Source organism: Vombatus ursinus, unplaced genomic scaffold (genome assembly GCF_900497805.2).
Source record: "Vombatus ursinus unplaced genomic scaffold, bare-nosed wombat genome assembly UNPS02009205.1, whole genome shotgun sequence".
NCBI classification, from domain to species: domain Eukaryota; kingdom Metazoa; phylum Chordata; class Mammalia; order Diprotodontia; family Vombatidae; genus Vombatus; species Vombatus ursinus.
In genome coordinates, this window is record NW_020948983.1 from 41,952,900 (window position 1) to 41,976,201 (window position 23,302).

Consider the following 23,302-nt stretch of genomic DNA (forward strand, 5'->3'; position numbering starts at 1 on the left):
AAAATCCTGTTGGAAGAGACAGAAAGAAAATTCCATTTAAAATTACTACAAAATGTATAAAATACTTGGGAATCTACCTTTTACTATGCACACAAGAACTTTATAAATATTACAGATAATTTTTATATAAAAAAAGACAGACCTAAATAATTGGAAAACTATTAATTGATCATAGGTAGGATACTCTAATATAAAGAATGACAAAACCACCTAATTAATTTGCTTATTCAGTGCTTCACCAATCAAGCTACCAAAAGATTACTTTGCAGAACTAGAAAAAAGAAGAAAATTTACAAAGTAAAATCAAGAATCTCAAAAAAAGACAATAAAAAGAAATTAAAACGAAGGTATCCTTACAGCGTTAGATCTCTACACTACAATGCAGTAATTATTAAAAACAATTGGTATTGGTTAAAAATAGAAGGATCTATCAGTGGAACTGATTAGGTGTACATCATACAGAAACAAATATATCTACTAACCTAGTATTCAATAAACACAAAGACCTCAGCTACTAAAATAGGGACTCACAAATTCGCAAAAACTGCAGGAAGATTAAACAATAGTATGGAAGAAATTAGATTTTGACCAACACCTCATACCTTATACAAAGATAAGCTCCAAATGGGCACAGAATCTAGACATAAAATATCATATCATATACAAACAAAAGAAACATGGAAAAAATTACATATTGGATCTATAGATAGGAGAAAAGTTTATGACCAAACAAGACAGATTACAAGAGAAAAAAATGGATAATTTTGACTAGATAAAATTTAAAAGTTTTTGCACATTTAATAAACCTAAAAGGAAATAATTTTCGGGGGGGGGTGGGAATCTCTGCAGTGAGTTTATGTGATAAAATCTTATTTCTAAGCTATATATGGAACTTATTCAAATTTATAAGAAGAGCCATTCCCCAATTGGTAAATAGTTTGATCATACGAGAAAGACAGTTCTCAAGGAAAGGAACCCCAGGCTATCTATGAAATTTTAAAATGCTCCAAATTTCTACTAGTAACAGAAATGCAAATTAAAGCAATTCTGAAATTCTACCTCATCTCCATCAGAGTGGCAAAAAAAAAAATAATAAATATTGGAGAGACTGTGAGAAAATAGACACATTAATGCTGAGGGATCTGTGAATGGACACAACCATTCTGGGAAGCACTTTGGTATTATACACCAAGTTACTAAACTATGTATATCCCCTTTGACCCAGCTATATCTCTGCCAAGCCTCTGCCCAAAAGAGATCAAAGAAAGGAAAAGGTCTTTTATTTACAAAAATATTCATAGCAGCATCTTTTATGGTGGTAACAAAAATGAAAACTAAGGGGATGCCCATCAATTAAAGAATAGCTAAATAAGTAGTGGTACATGAATGTGACAGATTTATATACACTGATATAGAGTAAAGGAAATAGAACTAGAAGAAGGATTTGCATTATAACATCAATATTACAAAAATGAACAATTTTGAGGGTTCCATAAACTTATGAAGAACGAAATGAGCAGAACAGGAAAACAATTTATATAATAACAACCCTTAAAAATAAACAACTTTGAAAGTTGTAAGAACTATGATCAATAAGGACTGATAATAATGAAACATGAGATCCATTACCCAGCAGTGATGGGGTTACGGTACATATTTAGACATATTTTTGTATACAACCATCGAGGGAATTTGTTTAGCTTACCTATGTATATTTGTTACAAGAAATTTCTTTTTTTTTTCGCAATAGAGTGAGAGGTGGAAGAGAGAAACAATAAATTTCTGTTAATTTTTTTAAATAATGAAGGGGGGTTATTATAGATGTGAAATATTGCATGAGCTTTCAGATAAAGTCAGTGTATTACTAGTTTTGTTTAACTGCTTTATTTTATTATAAAGAAACTTCTCAGTGGGGGAGTAACTATAAGTGATTATAACACATGGGTAAAACTTTTTTTAAAATGTAATATATAAATATCATGGAATATTATTCTATTACAAGAAATGATGAATATGAATGGGAAGATTTGGATGAACTGACAGTGGGTGAAATATGAAGAATCAAGGAAAAGCAATATTTCTACACAATGATGACGATGTAAATAGAAATAATACATACAAAAAAACCTTAAATGCTCCATAATCATAGTGAATGGGCTTGTCCTTAAAGAAGAGATAAGAAAATATACTCTCTTTCATTCATTGGAAAGGTGAGAGGACTTCAGATGCAAAACTTTGCAAAGATGGTCTAACTCATGGGTTGGTTACTTTTATTGAACTGATTTTTTTCACTTCATTTTAAATTTTGTTGCTATAAGAGATTGTTTACTGGTAGAAGAGCTATATTCAGAAATAAAAATCATATAAAAACCAAAGATATCAATAAAAAATAAAAGCTAGAAAAGCTATGGGGCTCTAATGCTCTGGGAATTTACAATGCAGTATAAAAATAACATAATGATAACTAATAATAATGATGATAATAGCTAACATTTACATAATGCTTACCATGTATAGACTAAGCACTTTACAAATATCTCATTTGATCCTCACAACAACCCTGGAATGAAGGGGCTATTATTATCCCCATTTTATTGATGAGGAAATTGAGGCAAACAGAGGTGAAATGTCATACAGCTAGGGTCATAAAGCTATGGTCTGAGGCTAGATTTGAACTCAGGTCTCCCTGACTCCAGACAGGGCACTCTAACCACTGTATCCTAGCTACTATATAGTATACAAATAATAATGACATTAACCACATAACTATGTCCAGCTTCCCTACTCACTATGGGCTGGAAATAGAATATATCACCTCCCAAGCTAACACAGGGGACCAACCCAAAGCCGATCTGTCCTCTTCAGACTTGCTAATTCACACCTTCCTCCCTGCCTTCTCAGAAATGGTGAAGTCACAGTTCTGGTTAATATTTTCTTCCCTTGTGAAAGGAAGTAAATGCTTTGGCTTAAAGACTCTTCTCTTGGTAATTAATTAACTTAACAATTTAAGGATGGTTCCATCCTTAACTATAACAACAAAAAAATTGAAAGTCACAATTACTACTGGGAATGAAGGATTGATTATAAAGATATTTCTTCTTCAACTGTTTTATTTCAATACAATAAATATTTCAGTAACTATATATTATTATTTTGCTATGATAAATGCCAAACCTAGTAATCAAAATAATCATTACAGATGATATCATGAATTAAGCAAGTTACAATTCTTCTTCAATCACAAGATCACAACTTCAACTCTTAAAGGCTATGACCTATGTCAAATACATTTAAAAGAACAACTTTACCATTCACTCTAGAAAGAGATCTTCCAAATTACCTTTTGGGCACACAATCTCAGCAAAGATTCCATGAAAAAAAATACTACCATATATTACAATGTCTTTTTCTTAATAGCTTTCTTAATGTTGACTACACTTCCCTAATGTTAAGAGTTTGGTACAATAAGAATCCTTTATGAATTCTCCACCAGCTAATAATCCTCATACAATTATAGTAACCCAATTGAAACCAACAAGCAACCTAAGAACAACAAATAGGTAACATAAAATAGAAAGGAAAAGACCACAGGATAACAATGAGAAGGACACTGCCAGGGCACGTTAAGGACTCAGTCTAGTTCTAGCTCTGCTTCCAACTGTTAATTACTATTAAATCATTACCTCTCTGTGTTTCAATTCACTATCCTTAAATAGGAATAATACATCTTCTCTATATACCTATACTGGATATACCTATCTACCCTAGAGTTGGTGGTGAAGATTTTAAAAACGTAAGAGATGGAAAAGTAAATGCACTGTTTTCTAAGATTTTGACTTTTCTAAGATTGATAATAATAATAAAAGCAGCTAACATTTATAAAGTGCTTACGATGTCCCAGGCACTGTGCTAAGCGCTTTATAATTATTAACTCATTATAAAAATTAAACACAAAAGACTAAACACACAGTGGAAATGAAAATTGGTTCTCTCTATAATAATAAATGTTTAATTTTCATTTCCTAGTGGTTGCAGTGAAGCCACATTACCACAAGAGGGCAGAGTGAAACTTCTGCTTTGCACATGCTCAGACCAACCCTAAAAGTTGAATATCAAACTTTTCTTAATCCTTATTGCTCCAATTTCACAGATGGAGAGGTATCTTAAGGAAGCTATAGAAAAAGCAAAGTTTTTGACAGCAGTACCTCATTCCCACCCCCCAACTCAAGTCTTGGGCTTCAAACAATCAATGATTTTTAAGCTATAACACAATGAAAAGAAAGAACAGAGAAAATAATTTACATAAATAAAAATAAAGAACTTGCCGTACATTAGAGACTTCCCTTTTTCCTAGTGTGTGTATACATATATATATATACACAAATGTATATATGTGTGCATGTATATGTGTGTGTGTATACATGTATATATCACCTATTAACTGAATTTAACTTTTTAACCTAAGGCATACTAAACTTTAAAAAGGCACATTTACACACACACACACACACACACACACACACACACAACAAAACCAGGCAACCAAAATAGAATTAAAACAATAACTATTTCACAGGGGAAAAAATAAAGTAATGCTTTAAGAAATAATTCAAATGTGAATAAAAAGGTTTTAAAATGGCCTCAGAAAGGCCAAAAAATCATGAGACTATAAAACTTATATTTGATCCACAAAACTGACCTTGTCCCCAGTAACTGGGTACAACATCCTCCACATAACCCCTGCTTTTCATACACAAATTTAGAGAAACCACAACAGTTTATGTCTGATTTGGATAGACTCGGTGATCATCCTTCTGCCACCACCCCGCCCCCAAAAAAAGATTCCCACAAAAAAGAAATGGCAATTCTCCTGAGACCCATTCTAATTTTTTTTAGGACTTGGATCAGTACTTATTTTCATGACTGTTTCACATAACCCAAGATTCCTCACAGTGTAAGTTGTCTAGAACAGAACACCACCTGGCTTCTTTAACAAATATCTTGAAACTGACCCTCTTCCAGTAAAACCCATATCTTTATCTCAAATGTCTGAGTTTTGTAAGTCAACAAAGGACAAAGAAAAATAAAGAAAAAACTGAGCTAGTCGCCCATGTCCACAGAAGACCATGGAGGAAATGAGCTTAAGCCAAAACAGAAGAGATTTTAATGAAACACACAAGGAGCTACCATTTGAGGTGATTAAAGGAAACAGAAAGCTTCATGGGACAGAATTCTAAGCATTCTTCTAGGATATCTTCAGGAAGAGAATGGATTAAGTATTCTAGTGCTTTAGCTACTCACCTGTCTCAAGAACAAGTCCCTTCCAGCTTTAGATTTCTCTGATTCATTCAAAGAAGTACCACTGAAGGAACTTACAGTGTTGGTTGTGCTAAATAAGATCTTTTCATTCTATTTGTTAAGGGGGAAAAAAAAAACCAAGTGAGGAGTTGCTATCAGCTCTCATCTGAAAGAATGGGTAAACTTACATTCATCAAAGCCTTATTTCCATCATATATAAACACTTCCCTCTAGCCTTTTCCGAAAACGTGCTATCAAAGCAGGGGTAATGACTCAGTTATTTTAAAAACCCAAACCATTACAGTATACCACATGTGGGAATGATTAATGCTCAACTGTGGTGTGTCATTCTGGCCATCAGTGACCATCAAAGCTAAAGAAAATGTTGAAATAAATACAGGAAAATCCTTAAACAATATTCAGCCAACTACACTTTTCCAGAAGACAAAATTGCCATTATTTTTCCATTAAATGAAATAGAGCTGAGTGGACTAAGCAAAAGTCTAAGGCCATAGTTCAGAAAAATGGCCTCTGACTCATTCTGTCACCCTCCAGGCAAGTCCCTTTTCTTCTTGTCTCAGTTTCTCAGTTTTATGTAAAAAAACAAAAACAACTGTTTATATCAGCTTCACTTCACTGAGTTCTTATGGACAACTTGCTAGGAAAGGTCCCCCTACACATAAAGAAAAAGAATGATGATTTATATTTCCTTAATTCTCACCAAAGGCTTTCTTAATAGAAACAATGGGCGTAAGTGATTGCTACTTGTCTATGCCTCTTTATAATTCTCTTATCCATACAATTTTAAAATTTTTTTTAAAAAAATGAAAAAACAAAAACAAAAAGCCTCTTTCAATTATAGCTTTAAATCATGCAGATCATAAAAGGAAACAATAATATCCTTATCCCTGCTTCCAATAAAAAGAGGGAAAGCCTTTATGAGCCTCATTTTTCCTTTAAAGAGATTCAAGAAATGACAAAGAAGCCAATTCTGGGTTTGGCTAGAATTGGACAGAAAAGAGGCAGGATACCCTTCACTTTATTCCCCCTCTGACCAAGAGTGACACTCTTCTTCTGGGTTGAAGAGGAAGCCTTTCTAGTAGTGGTTCAGACTAGTAGGGGGAAAAACTGAAATGTCTCCTTCTTCCTTCCTCTAACACCTCCTCCCTTCCGTGGGGGAATGGGGTAGGGAAGCAGATGGAAGATGAGAGAAAGGAAAAAGGAAAAAGTCAGAGGAGTTCTCTCTTGGCACCTACTGAGATGTTGGGAGGTGAAATTAAAGCGACCCAAAGAAACCAATTACCACTCCCCTTGGCTCCCACTCTGGACAGACCTCAAGCACTACTATGAGGGGATCAACAGCAATCAATGAGTATGGAAAAGTCCCTGATGACATTCTCTTGCCACATGCTCATAGCTAGGGCTGGAAGGATGGAAACTTCCCTGGATCAAAAAGTTTTCCAGACAAGGAAATCCTAATGACCGAAGTCCAGAAGAAAAAGCAGGGAAATGCTACATGGACCCTTGAACAAAGAAACAGAAAGGAAGGAGCCCACTGTCTCAGCAAATCCTAAATAACTTGGTACAATTCATAAACTTGGTTTCAGTTTCTCAGTCTGCAAAGGGAGCGGAATGACAGTGCCTGTGAGTAATAGCTAACGAATGGTGGTAAAGTACTTTGAAAAGAGAGAGAAAAAGACCCGTGGAAGCTTTGAGGCCCAAGAAATTCACAGAGTTGTGGTCAGCCTCTACACAATGTCTGGACCAATGAGGATTTTAAAAATTAGATTAAAGTTGTGACACACATTGAGGAAACCTCCAAGAAGTCTGAAGTTAAGATTTGGGGAGGGGGAGGAGAAGGGCTAGGGAGTGTCTTTTGCTCAGACAATTCACAAAATCTAAGGGAACTGGAAAGGACATTAAAGGCCACATGGAACAACTGGTCCCAGGGCAGGAATCCCTCCACAACAGAGACAAATAAATAGTCATTTAGACTGTGCTCAGAGACCCCAGTCAGGGAAAATCCACTGACTCCTGAAGCAGCCCATTCCACACTGGGACAGCTCTAATGTTAGCAGGTTCTACTTGCTAATAAGGCTGAATATGCCACTTTCCAACTTCTACCAGTTGTCTTTGTCTGTTTCCAGGTAGAAAAAAAGTCTATTCTGTGTCTCAAATACTGCTATTTTTCCTAGTCCAGTTTCTTCAACCAGTCCTCATATAGCATCATCTGGAAAAGTGGTTTGTAAATATTTTGGATCACTCACATCTAACAGTAAAACATTTTTGAGCACACACTTCAATATATGTATATTTACTGATTTATAAATTATATACATGCACTCTGCAAAACTAGAATCACAAAATCAAATTTCCATTGGTCACATATAAGTTTATAATAGGAAGCAATGGTATATTGGTAAATGTTTAACAACTGGCTCCCAGGGGAAAAAAATATGCATTGCACACCTTTAATTAAATCTGCATTATTAAAACTTTTTCCATTACTTTCTAAAGTCTAGGCAATCAACAAAACAACAAAGCCCTGATTGCAGAGCTTTATGATTTCCAAGATGTAAATGCTCACACTGAACATTTAACAAATGACTCGTCCAGCACATCACTTGCTGGAAATATATTGAAAAGCCATCTAATTCAACCTACCCACCCACCCCCATTTTAGATGAAAAAACTGAAGCCCAGAGAAGTTAAATGACTTGTCTGCCAAGGTCACACAACTAATAGGAGAGGTAACCTTTGAACATAGATCCCATGATTCCCAATTCAAAAGGAAGGGTCAGTGCTCTTTCCATTCCATTCTATTCCATCTTAATCATATATATTATCTACTTACACAAACAGACACACACACAAAATCAGAAATTTTAGTCTATATGAGAAGTAATGAGGACCTAAACTAAAGTGAAGGCTTTGAGTAAAGAGAACAGGACAACAGATCAATGTAGGACATGTTGTGGAGGCAGAAACAACAAAATTTACAAATTGGGATGTGTAGCATGAATGAGAATGAAGAGCTGGGGAGGATGACACAAAGGTTGTGAATCTGGATGACTAGAAGGTTGGTGGTACCCATGATAAAAACCGGGAAATCCAGAAGAAGGGAAAGTTTGAGGGTAAAGATCACAATCTATTCATGCCTACCTTTCTATCCTCTACAATTCACACTAATCTACAGAAAATTAAAAGGGGGTATGAGTTGATTCTTATTCACTGTTCACTGCCCCAAAGCACTGAATCCACTAAAGATTGCCACAGACACCTCTGCAGCAGGATATGGGCACACTAAGGGTGGCAGGTAGGTGTCCTGGTAGATGCCTGACATTTTTATATTATAATATTCCTGAGAAGGGGAAAAGTTGGGAGCTTGTACTGATGGGGTGCTTGGGTGCTTGTGTTTGGGTGCTTGGACTTGGACCCCAAGTTCTCCCTAGCCTCAGAAACACTGTCTCTGGCAGTTTCCCCCCAGCCCAAGGACACTGTGCCTAGCAGTTACTCATGAGTGAGTCCCAGCAAGACCCTAATCTCTCTCCCTGGTGCAGTTACAAACAGCACCTGAAGGAATTATTAGTTTGAACTGGCTTTGCACTGGGTCATAAAGATATTCTTACCCACTGGACTATCTATACTACCGCCCTACCTCATTATCTACATCCTGGACTCCTTATTATCTGTATTCTAGACCTAAGACATATGTATACTCCCTACTCAAACGAGACATTGACTGGTGGCAGACTGGACAACTCTCAGTTACCCCTGAACTCTAGTTAACTTAGTGACATTGCAGGCCTAAAACCACACCTCCATGTGGCCCCCCTTGTGGGCTTTTCCTAGTGCACTCTGGGTAAAACACCTGTGGAGTAGGTACAAGAAGTGCATGTTCCTTTAAGAACTGACCACTCCTTAACCACTCCCTGATCCACCTGAATCACCTAGTTAGCATATTTGACACGTTTTATTATATTTTATCTTATATAAACTTTAACTGTACCCTTCTAAGATCACAAGTTCCTTAAGAATCCTTGCCCGATGAAAAGCATAACAATAAATGTTTTGCCAACTTGACTTAAACACTGCTTGAGTCTGTGAATTCTTTCCAGACGACCCCAGCCCGTACTCCAGGCTTTAAGGGGTCTCAACCTCTCAGACCACAACATTACCAGCCATGGGAGGCCAGTAGCAGGAAGGGTCAAAATGGGGAAATGCTGGATGATAATGGGTACAGGAGTTACTGTGGTTGTGTTGGGACAAACCCCACAATTAGCTATCAGGGGGCTAGGATGAAGCCCATTTTCCCATTCTACAATATATTAATCATGAATGTCCTAGGTCATGCACTCAAGGGGCCTTGGCCCCCCACTTTGTAAACTATTGATCTAGAGGCCCTTCACCATCCCCATAGCTTTCTTTTGGAGTATCTTCAGCTTATTTATGTCCTTCCTAAAATGACAATATCCGGATCTGAACACAGTAATCTACATGTGACCATGGCAGGGTATACCACCTCCCTAGACTGGGGCAGCATGAATCTCTTGAAAAGGTCCATTCACTGTATTTATTGGTTGCCACATTACACTATTGACTTATATGGAACTTAAAGTCCACTCAAATTCTCAAGTATTTTAAAGAAAAAAAAATGTTTTCTAGCCACATCTCCTGTACCTATTCTGTACATGTTTAGTTGATTTTTTTTTAATTTGCTCAAAAGTAAGACTTTCCATTTATCCCTGTTGAATTTTATCTTATTATATTCTACCCAGCCTCTAGGCTGTCAAGACCCTCAACTGGCTCTTTTATCTGCCTTTTCCATCATCTGCAAAACCAATAAGTATTTCATCTGATAATGTTACAAAGCACAGAATCAAGAAGAGATTCCAGTAGCTATTTTGCTAATGATCTTCTTCTAAATTTAAATTGAATAGTTAATGACTATTCTTTGAGGAAGTCATTAAGCTGGTTCTAACTCCACCTAAATCCACTATCGTTTAGCTTATATCAATCCATTTTCTCCCAGGGGAGAACAGAACATACTTTGTCAATGGCTTTGCTAAAATCTAGTGGAACAACAATTACACATTTCCTGATCTACCAGTCTAGTATCTCTGTAAATAAATTAAATAAAGTAACATAAAGGAAGAAGGTTGGTCTGGCTTGACCAGAGGTTGATGAAGCCATGCATGTTCCTTGTGTTCACCTGTTGCTTTTCTCTGTGTCTGCTAACAATCTGTTCAATTCAATTCGATTCAACAAGCTTTTTAAAGTTATCTACAATACTCCACAGCTATGTGCTAGGGATATAAAAACAACAACAACAAACAGTCCTTGCCCATGAACTGGCAAGAATACCACATCCACACAGATAAGTAAATACAAGATTATCTGAGGAGGGAAGAGGGCACTAACAATCAGGGAGATCAGGAAAGGCTTATTGTAAAAGGTAGTGCCTTGAGGAAAAGTAGAGAGTCTAAGAGGCAGTGAGGAGCGGCAAGTACATTTTGGTCATGGGGCACAGCCTGAGCAAAATACAGAGACAGAAGATGGAATTTCAAGTTCTGGGGATAGCAAGAAGAGCCCTTTGGCTGTAATATAAATTACATGAAGAAGACAGCTCAACAGGAGATAAGATAGAGTAGTATTATAGTATGGTAATAGTGTTAGTGTTAGAAACTGGAGAATACAGACGAATATATATATATATGTGTGTGTGTGTGTGTGTATTTATATACATATATATATATTTATATATATACATATATATACACATATATATACATATATATACACATATATATACATATATATATATATATATATATATATATACACACATACACACACAGTGATAATGCTATTATTTGTGAGGTTTATTTCTTAGGGATGATGTTAGACCCGAGCACACAAGTCAGTAATTTCAATTCTGCATGACGTCACCCTTTGGGATAACATGTTCCTCCACTTTCTCTGTGAAAAGTGCCTAAAATTCCTATTACTATCAAGATATTGGCTAAGGGAATCAAAGACTCCTGTTACAACGTATATATGTTACTTTAAAGCTTACCTAACCCTATTTTATGCTTAAATTGAATTTTACCAGGAATCAAAGTCAAGTTCACTAGCTAATAGCTTAGATACTCTATTCTCTTCTCTTTTGTGAAAATAAGCTCACCCTTCTTCCATTCTGTAGCATCTCACCCATTCGCCAGAATCTTTCAAAGATCAGAGGATCATAAGAGTTAAAGCTGGAAGGGGCCTTACAGGTCATTTAATCCCACTCCTTTATATTTAAGATGGGGAGAGCCATAGAGCTGGGATTTGAACCAAGCCCTCCAACTCTTAATCCTGTATTCTTTAGAATGGTACAGTGGTACCATTCTAAGCAACAACATCTATCTATTTTTTCAGTCCCCTCAGATACAGTTTATCGAGATTTGATGACTTGAACTCATCAAGGGAAGCTCTATTCCCTACTCAACTTGGGTCTCAAGTCACTATTAGTACTTTTTCTATCTTTTACTATCCAGAGGTTCTTGGCAGAGAAAACATATGCAAATAACTGTTGAGTAATTCTATCTTTTCTCCATAGTCTGTGACCACCAATCAATCAATCAACCAACATTCACTAAATACCTACACGTGCCAGGTACAAAAGAAGCAAAAGATGGTCCCTGCCTTAAAGGTGTTCACAATCTACTGGAAGAGACAACAAACAAAATAAATATGTACAAACAAGTCTTATCCAAGATAAATAGGAAAAAATAATTAAAAGTGAAGGCACTAGAATTAAGAGGTGTTGGGAAAGGCTTCCAGTACAAGGTGGGATTTTAAATGGAACTTGAAGAAAGTCAGGGAGAGATGAGGGGATGGAGCATCCCAGGGATGAACAACCAGAGAAAATGCCATCATCCCATCTATTGCAAGCAACAGTCCAATCTTTTCATTGATACTCTTCTTTTCCCTCCAAATAGCTAACTCCACTTACTGCACTTCTCTATACCACCCCCCAAGAGCTTTTTGTTGTCCTTAATTTCCTCAATGGCATCAGTTCATTCTGTACTTTAGTACCCTGTCTCTTTTTCCAGGACCATGCCACACTTTTGTATTTACCTTGTTATATGGTCTTGGTCTATCTTCTCTCTGTCATTTTAAAATCTAAGTTCATAGGGCAGCTAGCTGGCACAGTGGATACAGCACTGGCCCTGGGTTCAGGAGTACCTGAGTTCAAATCCAGCCTCAGACACATAACACTTACCAGCTGTGTGACCCTGGGCAAGTCACTTAACCCCACTGCCTAGCCAATAAATAAAAATTTAAAAACACAAAAAATAAAATCTAAGTTCACAGATAAGCTCCCTGTGTATATGAATAAAATACATTAAACAATTTCCCTTCTTCTTTTCCTCATTGTGTGTGTGTGTGTGTGTTTAGAATTTCATCCTTGAAGGCTTCTAATCCCTTTCTCTGTAGAACTGTGGACTATGGGATCCTACCCTGTTGTTTCTCCAAACAATTAAAAATACTTTCCAAAAACAAAAGGTGCTGGTTAGACTATGCCCAGCTTTTCTTTCATTCTTTATCAAAAATTCTAAGATAGAGTGGTCACTTTCCTCCAAGGTCCTCATCATTTCTCCTTCGGCATACAATTCACAGCATCATAGATCTAAAACTGGAAGGAATCTCAGAAGACATTTAGTCTACCCCACTCATTTTACATCTGAAAAAACTGACAGCTCCCAATAAATTGATTTTTCCAAGGTCACACAGGTGGTAGAGTATCAAAGATGGAATCTAAAGGTCAGTCCTCTGACTCCACAGTCTGTGTTCTTTCTTCTTTATCGTTGAGAATCCGGTCAGAATAGCAATATCCTCCTTAGTTCCTTCATCTTTTGGAGTGAAGTTCATAGTATTACAGAATCAGAGATTTAAAGCTCGAAAGGACCTTAAACATGGATGAAGAAACTTGGTCCTGGTGAGGTTGGATAACTTGCCAATTAAGGTTAATACTAGTGCCTTCCTTCTGAGATTATCTCCAATCTATCACACACACACACACTATATATATATATACACACACATATACATATATATGTATATATACACACACATATAAACACAAGATACATATATACATTAATATATGTGTATATATAAATATACAGATAAAGATATATATCTTATTTATGCATAGTTGCTTGTCTGTTGCCTCTCCCATTAGATTATAAGCTCCAGTAGGGCTGGAACAGTTTTTGAAATTATTTGTATCACTAGAGTTTACCACTGTGTCTGATGCACTTATTCAGTCAGTTATTTCAGTTGTGTCTGACTTTTCATGACCCCATTGGAGTTTTTCTTGGCAAAGATACTAAAGCAGTTTGCCATTTCCTTCTCCAGTTTATTTTACAGATGAGGAAACTGAGACAAACAGGGTTAAATGACTTACTCAGGGTCATGTAGCTAATACATGTCTGAAGCCAAATGTGAACTCTGGAACATGAGTCTTCCTGACTCCAGCCCCGGCCTTCTATCCCACTGTGTAACCTACCAGGCCTGGCTGATACACAGTAGGTGTTTAATAATTGCTTGTTGATTTGACTTGACTCATCCAAAGTCACACAGCTAATGTTTGATGTAGGATTCAAACTCTTATCCCCCTGATTCAAAATACAGTATTCTATCCAAATTATCATTTAAAAAAATGAAGAAAATGATAGCTCCTCGACTACCAGCTCTCTGGAGAAAAGAGCTTTAGCAGATGTTCAAAAAATTAAGTCCTCCACCAGTACTATGCTTCCCCCATGCCAGGCTCCTTCTATTTCCTGAACTTCTTACCCATTTTCTCTTTGTGTATAGGTGGTCTACAAAATACTCCAATTGTAGACCACCTATAACAATAATGATTGTGTTTCTGCCTCCACTGGTCTTCACCCAAATGCTCTCTACACTTCTCTACACTCTACCCCCTCCCCAGTTTCTAGAGTTCATCACACAAGCGTACCTTTTATCTATCCTGTTCTTTTGAACAGGATCTATACTTCCAAAGTCATAATCCAGTCATGAGTCGAATTCCACTAAGTCTCAATGATACCTCGGAGGTAAAATGTACCTCCCTAAATTAGACTCTGTTGTTCACGTGTTTTAGATAGTAGACCGAGAGTTATTGTCCTCAAGCACAAGTTGGACTATGTCATTCTCTTACTTAATCATAATCTCTAAGTAAACTTTTCTGTTTAATTTTTAAAGCCCTCCACAACCTGGCCCCAATCTATCTTTCCAGCTTCAAAATACACTACTCTTATTCAAGGTCTACAGTCCAGACAAACTGACCTTCTCTCTTCTCCTCAAGAATAACAACACTCAATCTATCATGTTCCTGACTTTGTGTCTTCATAGAATCCATCATTTCCTTCAAGACCTAACTTAAGCACCTCCTTGACCTCCTCCTTCATGCTGTAAGTCTCCCTCCATAACTTCATTGTATTTATTTTGAATTTATTCTACATATACTTTATATGTGTACATATATAGATATATACGTGTATATCCCTATCCCCTAGCTCTACTTAAAGACATATCTGTAAGTGTCTCTATCCCCTAATAGAGGTATCTACTATCTAATCCTTAAGATATATCTATTTCCTAATAGTGTGTAAGGTCCTTGAGAACAAGAATTATTTCGTTTTGTTTTTGTCTTTGTATTCCCAGAGCTTAGTACAGTGCCTGGCACACATCAAGCATTTAATAAATGCTTGTTGATTGTTACCCATACATTGTGCACAGATATTTGAGATTATAAATTGTATGCTGGTTTTAATGGATTTGCATCCAGTAAGTTTCTGAGTGTCTCTATGGCGGCTACCATCTATGGTACCTAGCTTAGTAGGCCATGGAGATTTTTTTTCTCTCTCTCTCCTTTTATTTTCAGTTAATAACCCTCTTCATTAGATTTGCAAGGCTTCCAGAGTTAGGTATAATTCATTACTAGCCAAGAATCTATCTTTCCTGTTTTAAGCTGTGGTCCAGAAATCTAAAACTTCTTGGGCACCACCTTCAGTTGTTCCCTTCCCTCAAACACTTACTAATTGTGTGACCCTGGGCAAGTCACTTAACTTTAGTTTGACTAAGTTTCTAAATCTATGAAATGGGGAATAATAATAAAACCAATCTTCCAGGGTTGTTGTGAGGATCAAATTAGATAACTGTAAAGTGCTTAGCACAGTGCCTGCAACATAGTAAGTCTCATACACACACACACATTTGTGTGTATATATGTATATGGATATGTGTGTGTATTATGTGTATATATTTATTTACATATGCATTAGCTATTTTTATCTTCATTATTATTATTATTCTCAAATCTATCTCTTTGGAGGTCTTTGATTTTGATGAGCAGCAATGATGAAAATTCCACTTTTATGTTTCCTTTAAAAAGGAAAAAAAAAAGAGAGAAAAGAAAAGAAGTCTTCTCTTTCAGCAGCATAGATTTGTTTGGTTTGTTTTAGTTGTGTTAGTTACCTAGCATTTATTAAGTGCTTACTATATGCCAAGTATTGTGCTAAGTGCTAGGAATAAAAATACAAGTAGAAAGACAGACAGTCCCTGCCCTCAAGGGGCTTATATTCTAATGGAGAAAGACACTAGAGTCAATCCTCAACTTTTTCAGGGACAAGGTTCCTAGAACACTGCAGGAAAGTAAGAAATACAAATGTTGATACACTGAACCTTTGGGAAATAAGGGGTTAGGTTCCCCCAATCACCAAAAACCATTAAGTGTTTGCTAGGGATTGCTGAAAATATATTTTTCTGCATACAATTCTTAACAAAACATTAATTCTGATAATATGTACTTTTCCTAACACAGCAACCATAAAATAACCCATAAAAGGCAGGGAAGAGGAAAGGTAAGGCTAGAGAGGTCAGGGAGGGGCAGGGGCAGCAATGTCTAAAGAACCCCCAGGTAAAAAAAGGGAAAGGAACAACCTGCCATCTCTAATTTCTCTTTCAGCTAGGTAGTAGACCTGTTGCAGGATAAAAAGTAGACGCCTCAGGCTAAATCCCCAGGTCCAAGCTCAGGACTCTTACCTGGCATGGCTCTCCTGCCATGTGGTTCTCCAACAACTGGATGAGGGGGGCAGGCCTCAGTGCTCTGACTGAATCGAGGCAGCATGGGCCGCTGGGAGGTGGGACCTTTGTGGCTTCAAATTGAGTCTCCCATGCACATGCTTGTCAGCAGGAAAGTGAAAATGAAGTTACTAACAAAATCACACAAAGGCCTGAAGTGGAGAAAGTTAAAGGCAGGAATGTTGAGGATCATTGTTGTTCCTTCTTCTTCTTTTTTTTGTCTAGGCAATGGGGTTAAGTGACTTGCCCAGGGTCACCCAGCTAGTGAGTGTCAAGTGTCTGAGGTCACATTTGAACTCGAGGTCACATTTGAACTCGAGTCCTCCTGACTTCAGGGCCAGTGCTCTATCCACTGTGCCACCTACCTGCCCCTCTTCCTTCATTATTGAAGAGGACCAATGACATCAGGAGGGTAATATCTTGACTTGGAACTGAATTAGATTTAAGTGAGGCAGGGCTGCGCAAAGTCATCCAGTCCCACTTTCTCCTCCAGAGTCATCTGAGTCCAGTGGCAAGACAATTGGTGATGGCCCAGCTGAGGACTGACATACATAAAAGGAAGCTAAAAGGGGATGGGGGAAGAGAAAAAGGTATCCATGGCTGAGGAAATCTTGAGTGCTTCCTGTAGAGGAATGAGGCACAGCTGGCCAGAACAGTCATCAAATGGAGGTGGGAGAGGGGAGGTGGTGGAGGGAGGCCACTCAACCAGGGGGGAGAGATTGCAGGGGTGTACTTCCAGAGGTGGAACGAAGCTTCCAGATGAAGAGCTGGGACATGGGAGAGAAAGTGTTGAGTGTCCAAGGACTGTTTCCTACCCAGAATGGTATGGAAAAAAGACGGTATACTGAAAATGAAGTTGTTGTTGATATTATGATTAAAATAAACCCTGCATATCAGAACTGCGTCCTAATACCAGATTTCTTTAGTTACGAGAAATTATTTAACATCTCAGGGCCCTAATTTACTGATCTAAACAATGGGGATAGCTTGGACAGTGGGAGGATGAAGTGTCAGCCTCTAAGTCAGAAAAACCTTGGTTCAAGTTCTACTTCTGGAACATACCAGCTATTCAACCCTGGGTAAGTGTCTTGTGACAGTCCTTTGGCATGAAGTAACCCCTCCTAGGAGGACACAGACTTTCCCCACTGACCCTTACGTTTTAAAACTGGACTCAAAGTGCTTAAGTCCCCACCATAGGTAGGGCTGTCAAAAGGGAAAGTTCATGTCCAGGGACCCAGTTTTTATCTAAAGAAAGTCTTGTGAGCCAGTCAGAGACAACAGGGAGAACAAATCCCTTAATGGGTTCAGTTGCTGTGAATAATATGTTGTAATAATGGGACCAGCTCAATACTCAAGCTTTACTGTCAAATGATAGGGAAGAATTGGGGAGTAGGGAGGAGGAAGGAAGGGAAGAGAGAGAAAAGGACCCAAAATACAGCTGAAACACACACACACACACACACACACACACACACACACACACAAACTTGGGGCCATTCAAGTGGCCCATTCAGGTGGGAAGGCTTGCTCCCATGGGAGCTGCATATTCCTGGAAGGGGGAGATATGCTCCCAGGGAGGGGAGATGGACTCCCAAAGTGCCCTTCTGAGAACTGGACACTTAAACCCAGATTTGGGTGGCCACCTAAAGCTGGCTGATTTGCATGTCAAGGTTCAGAGTACACAGGGGATTTCTGAGGTACACAGGTGCAGGGGGGAAGACAAACTGGTAGTTGGCAAAATATTATTTTTGGACACACAGCTGTATTAATCTTTAAAATATTACTGTCAATATTTTTCCATGGCCTAATCTTATAACAACGGTTTCCATGCATATATTCTATGAACTACATCCTCCCTTAAGGGAAGATAGTCATGGTGGTCTCAAGACCACTAGGTCTGATCTAACAACAGAAAGTCACTTAATTTTCTCAGTGCCACAGACAATTTTCTTAGAATGTAAGGTGCAGAACAGTTCTAATCTGGTTGGCTTATCTTTAGAGTTCACTCCACTGATGGAGGGTCTACCAGGGGAGGGGAACCTGCCGCCTCAAGGCCACATGTGGCCCTCTAGGTCCTCAAGTGAGGCCCTTTGACTGAATCCAAATTTCACAGAACAAATCCCCTTAATAAAAGGATTTGTTCCTTAAAACTTGGACTCAGTCAAAGGGCTGCACCTGAGAACTTAGAAGGCCACATGTGGCCTCAAGGCTACAGGTTCCCCACCGCTGGTCTAGACCCAAAGGGAACAACAAAACAACAACAGCAAAACAGGATGATAATAGCTGCATTCCCTGCCTCACAGATAACACAGGGGAGAGCAACGTGTAAACCTTTAAGCAATGTAAACTATGATTAAATGTACTATTTTCAGTGACCATGATAGGAATTTAAAGAGACCGGATTAAAGCATAGGAACAGGACAGATCAACAAAAAGAAAAAAAAAAAAGTCCAACAACGAGCCACTTTTGCTAGATTTAAATTTCTGATACCCCGGATTTATACTCAATGTCTAAGAGAGCCAGATCCACTGACGTGAAACAAAGCTTGTCCAATATAGACTTCCCGTCAAATGAAGTTTGTTTCCTCTTTATTCACTCCTCCTGAAAGATGCTGCATTGACCTATCTGGAGACGGGCTCAAGAGAATAGAGGAACAGTAAAGAGGTGATGAGGTGACAGGGGTTTTGAAAACAATTCCCAGTGCTGCCTGGAGAAGTATATCAACAAACCCCCAAGGCTCTTGTTTCTGCCGGAAAGTTGTTCCTACCAGGTGCACTAATGACAAGAGCAGTCGAAACACTAGCATTCACCCACCCAAATATCCATGCAGACATTGGCACTGCACTCGGGGAGAGCTTGGCAGTTGCCCAAAACACTAAAGTTAGAGGGAGGGGGAGGGGTTCTGGAACCCACCAATTGGCAAAAGCAACTTTGTTTCTTTGTCCCATGTGCTGTCCTTCACACAAACGGATGACACCCCTTATCCACCCTCAGTAGCTCCTGCTCTTTGACTTACTTTCCTAGGGGCACCGGTGGTTTGTACTGACTCTTCTATGTTTTACTGCCTGATGGCTCTTTGTTAAGGTCAGCGTGCACTTGCAAGACAAGTGTGGCTGGGGTCAGGGGGACAGTCTGTGACCACGCAACAGAACAAAGCCAACTGACTACTGAGAATCCAACCTATGACCCCAGCTCTAATGTCACCAGATTCTAACCTACCGTGCAAACTGTCCACAGACAGGAAGTAGTCCCACTTCCCTGGAATAGTCTGTTCTTTGTCCCCTACACTGTCCAGAAATTAGGCTAAAAACCAGCAGATATTTAAAAGTGCCATCTTAAACATGGAGTCCTAGAAAAGAAGACTGTCCAGCACAGATAGGCACTCCACAGAGCTATTCATTGGAGCTGAAGTTGCAGGATTCCTGGCAGTTCTGAGACCTAACCTTTGTTCTTGGTTTGGAGGTGCCTAAAGCAAATACCCCGAGTGGCCTCCAAGGGGATTACTGGCAGCAGCACTCACCCCTTCCGTCACCCACTCCACTCCCTTGTGCACTTTTTTTGTCTTTATTTCCTCCTGCTCTACCTGCCTCAGTCCTGCTTGCATCACTCAGGGCTAAAGTTGAGACAAACCTTTGAGCTAGCCTTTGGCCTTAGCCGCTTAAATACCTGGAAAAGATAGTGCCCCCCTTGGGTAAAACTTCCGTATCCTCTCCGATGTCCTGACTTTGAACTTTTGGCGGGGAAGGGAAGGGGGAATAGGTTGGAAAGCCACCAGGGCCTCCAAAAGTCCTGAAATCAACTTCAGCTAACAATTATGCAACCCCGACCTGCCTACTTCTGAAAACATCTCCCTTTGCCTGCTGCAAAATTCAAGACTGGACATTAAAAAGCAGCCTACACGTTTCTGCCTAAGTTTGCAAATGCCAAACCCCGGGCTTTTCCGTGGAGTTGTCTCTGGAATTCCCTCCCCTGTCTTCTGCCCAGCCCCCTCCCCCCTACTTTGGCAGGGCTCTCGTCTGCTCACTAACCCTCAAAGCCCCTCGCAAGCCCATTAATTTAAGCTGGCGTTTTATCCGTGCGAGGCTGTTTGGTTTGCTTTTAAACCTAGCTCGGGCGCTCCGGGCTGCTCTGGAGCTTCTCGGGTTCCATTGCACGGCTGTTTGGGGTAGGGGGCGTTCGGGGTTTGCTTTGCCCTCGCTCGCCGAGGTTACCCGATCGCGTAGAGGGCTGCGAGGGGATAAACTCGGCCGTGAACTCGGACCAACCCACATCTCCAGGCTAAGGACGGCGGGCTCCAAGTTGTGCTCGAGTGTTTCGACAGGTGCGGGTGTTTGGTTTGGGCTTTCGATTGTTTATTCTGCACAGATTCTGGGGAAAGTTTTTCCTGGACTCCGCGACGTGTTTACGGTCTTGTTTTGCAGCGCTGGGGCCCCCAGAGCTTTCGCGAGCGGGGCCGTGCCATTGAAACCCGAGACGCCCGCCGGGGGTGGGGCCAGCCCGGCTGCGGCGCCGCGCCCTAGGCGCGCTTCGGCCCCGGGGAGATGGCCGGCTTCCAGCGGCCGGCCGCAGGCCGGCGCCGGGACCGAGAGGCTTCCCCTTACCTGCTGCTCTGGGCGCGTCCTCGGGCTCCATGCTCGTCTCTCCGCCGCCGCGGTGGGCTGGATGTCCGCGGTCGCCTAGCCCGCCAGCCCCAGCCCCGCCTCCTGCTGGGGCCCCGGGGACGCGGCGAGCGCCCCCCGCGGGGCCGCGGTGCGCGGGGAAAGGGTGCGGGGCGTCCGGGCTCCCGAGGTGGGAGCAGAGAACCCAAGGCCACGCTGGGCCAGCGCCAGGGCCCCCGAGTTGTGCGCCCCTGGGTCACCTCCAAGAGCAGCGCTAGGCAGCACTTGAAGGTTACTACGTGAGCGACAGCTGAGGCACAGCAGACTCTGGGGTAGTGGTGTTATACAGCATCATACATAGGAAACACAGCTGGAAGGGGCTGTATCACCCGAACATTTGATCTGGCAGATGAGGAAACTGAGGCACGTGGCTGTGAAACACAGGTTTTAGGTGGCAGAACAGATTTGAACCCAAGACTCCCATCCAGCACTTTCCCCACCAAATCTCTTCCATGTGCTCCCCTTCACAAAGGAAGAGGGCCGGACAGGCTGTATTCGGTTCGTAATCTGCCAGATAGAGTACTCCAAACGAACAACCGCATTTCTCAAGGTTAATAGCTTTAATTTTAATTCAAACGAACTGGAGTACCTACCAAGTACAAGACAAAGCACTGAGCATTTGGGAATAAAAAGATGTGATAAAGTCCCCACCCTTAAGGACTTTACATAACTGAGGAAATTTAGTTTGGGAACACAGTTCTCTTGATGGGGGCTTTTCTATCATAATACCAACTACAACCACCATCTTTTTCCTGTTCAGGTTAGACATTCAGTATGGTAGATTCAGAGCTGGAAAGGGCCTTTGGTTTTTGTTGTTGTCTGGTCGTTTTCAGTTGTGTCCAACTCTTCATGACCTCATTTGGGATTTTCTTGGCAGATACGCTGGAGTGTTTTGCCATTTCTTTCTCCAGCCCATTTTACAGATGAGAAAACTAAACAAACAGGATTAAGTGACTTGCTCAGGGTTATTTAAAGGGTGCCTGAGGCCAGATTTGAACTCATGAAGATGAGTCTTCCTGACTCAGGGCCTGGCACCCTAACCACTGTGCCACCTAGCAGCCTCATCTACTGCCCCAACAACAACAAACAACTAAGTGAGAACCCGAATATGAAGCCCAAATAGTGTGGTTCTGTGGAAATAGCACTGGATTTGGAGACAGGAGACCTAGGTTAGAATCCTGGCACTGCCACTTTGCTGACCTTGTGCAAGTTCCTTAACCTCTAAATTTTAGTTACCTCATCTGTGAAATGAGATGGTTCCATCAGAGGAACACTAAAGGCGCTTCTTACTTTTAAATGTATGATTCTAAATCTAGTGCCCTGCCCACCATTCCAAACTGGCTCCTTATACTTATCAAAGTTCTTTCCCATTCATTATTCTCATTCGATCCTCACAACAAGCCTGCAGGCATAAAGACTGGAATTGTTATTTCTGCTTGACAAAGTAGGAAACTGAAGTCCAAAGTTTCAGTATCTAGTACTGTCCAGAAGTGAGACTAGAACCCAGGCCTTCTGCCTCTCAATCCAGTTTTCTTTTCTGTGTTCCAAGATTTCTTATTAGTTCTCCTAACTTGTTATTTAAGTAAGGCTACCTTATTTCCTTTTCTTCTGTGCTCTCCTTCACCCTTTCCTATCTTACTGTCTATTTTTTTTTCATTTCTTTTTTTCTCCTTTTCCAATGTCTTAGGGCCTCAGGCAGGTTGGTAGCTATCACCTTTGTTTTCCCCATTTTCTCAGAAGTACTGAGAACAAACACAATGGAGAAGCTGTTTAAGAACCAAACATCATTTCAGGGTTGTTGTGGTTGATCAGTCTTTTCATAACGCTGTGGACCATAGCATACCAGGCCCTTCTTCAACCTGAGCCATTCGTCTTCTGATGCCCTATCTTTTAACACTTTAATTCTGTCCAGAGGGCTTTCTTGGCAAAGATATTGGAGTGGTTTGCCATTTTCTGGATCACTTTTTGTCAGAATTCTCCACTATGACCTGTCAGTCTTAGGTAACCCTGAACGGGATAGCTCATAGTTTCATTGAGCTATGCAAGTCCATCTGCCATGACAAGACAGTGATCCAGGAGGGGGTCTTTTCATAGTTGAGGATGCTTGTCACAAAAGCCTGACTGATGTACACAAATTAAATCCTTTCTAAGCACGAGAGTATAGGTAAAGCCATATCAGAAACAGGAATCGGTTTTCACTGAACTGAAA

General features: G+C 39.9%; 1 protein-coding gene across 6 annotated transcripts in view; it reads right to left on the reverse strand.

Moving 5' to 3' along the window:
- The window catches only part of FAM169B (family with sequence similarity 169 member B), a 110,070-nt gene extending 88,956 nt beyond the window's left edge, over nt 1-21,114 (reverse strand). For 4 of the 6 annotated variants that reach the window (XM_027852218.1, XM_027852223.1, XM_027852217.1 and 1 more), the window contains exon 1: nt 16,396-16,702. In XM_027852218.1, coding sequence (XP_027708019.1) covers nt 16,396-16,480 — 85 coding nt within the window. In that variant the 5' untranslated portion in view covers nt 16,481-16,702. Of the gene's footprint in view, nt 1-16,395; nt 16,703-21,036 lie in introns of those variants that run through there. The other 2 variants (XM_027852221.1, XM_027852222.1) reach the window with 2 other exon arrangements.
- Between the last annotated feature and the right edge of the window lie 2,188 nt (nt 21,115-23,302).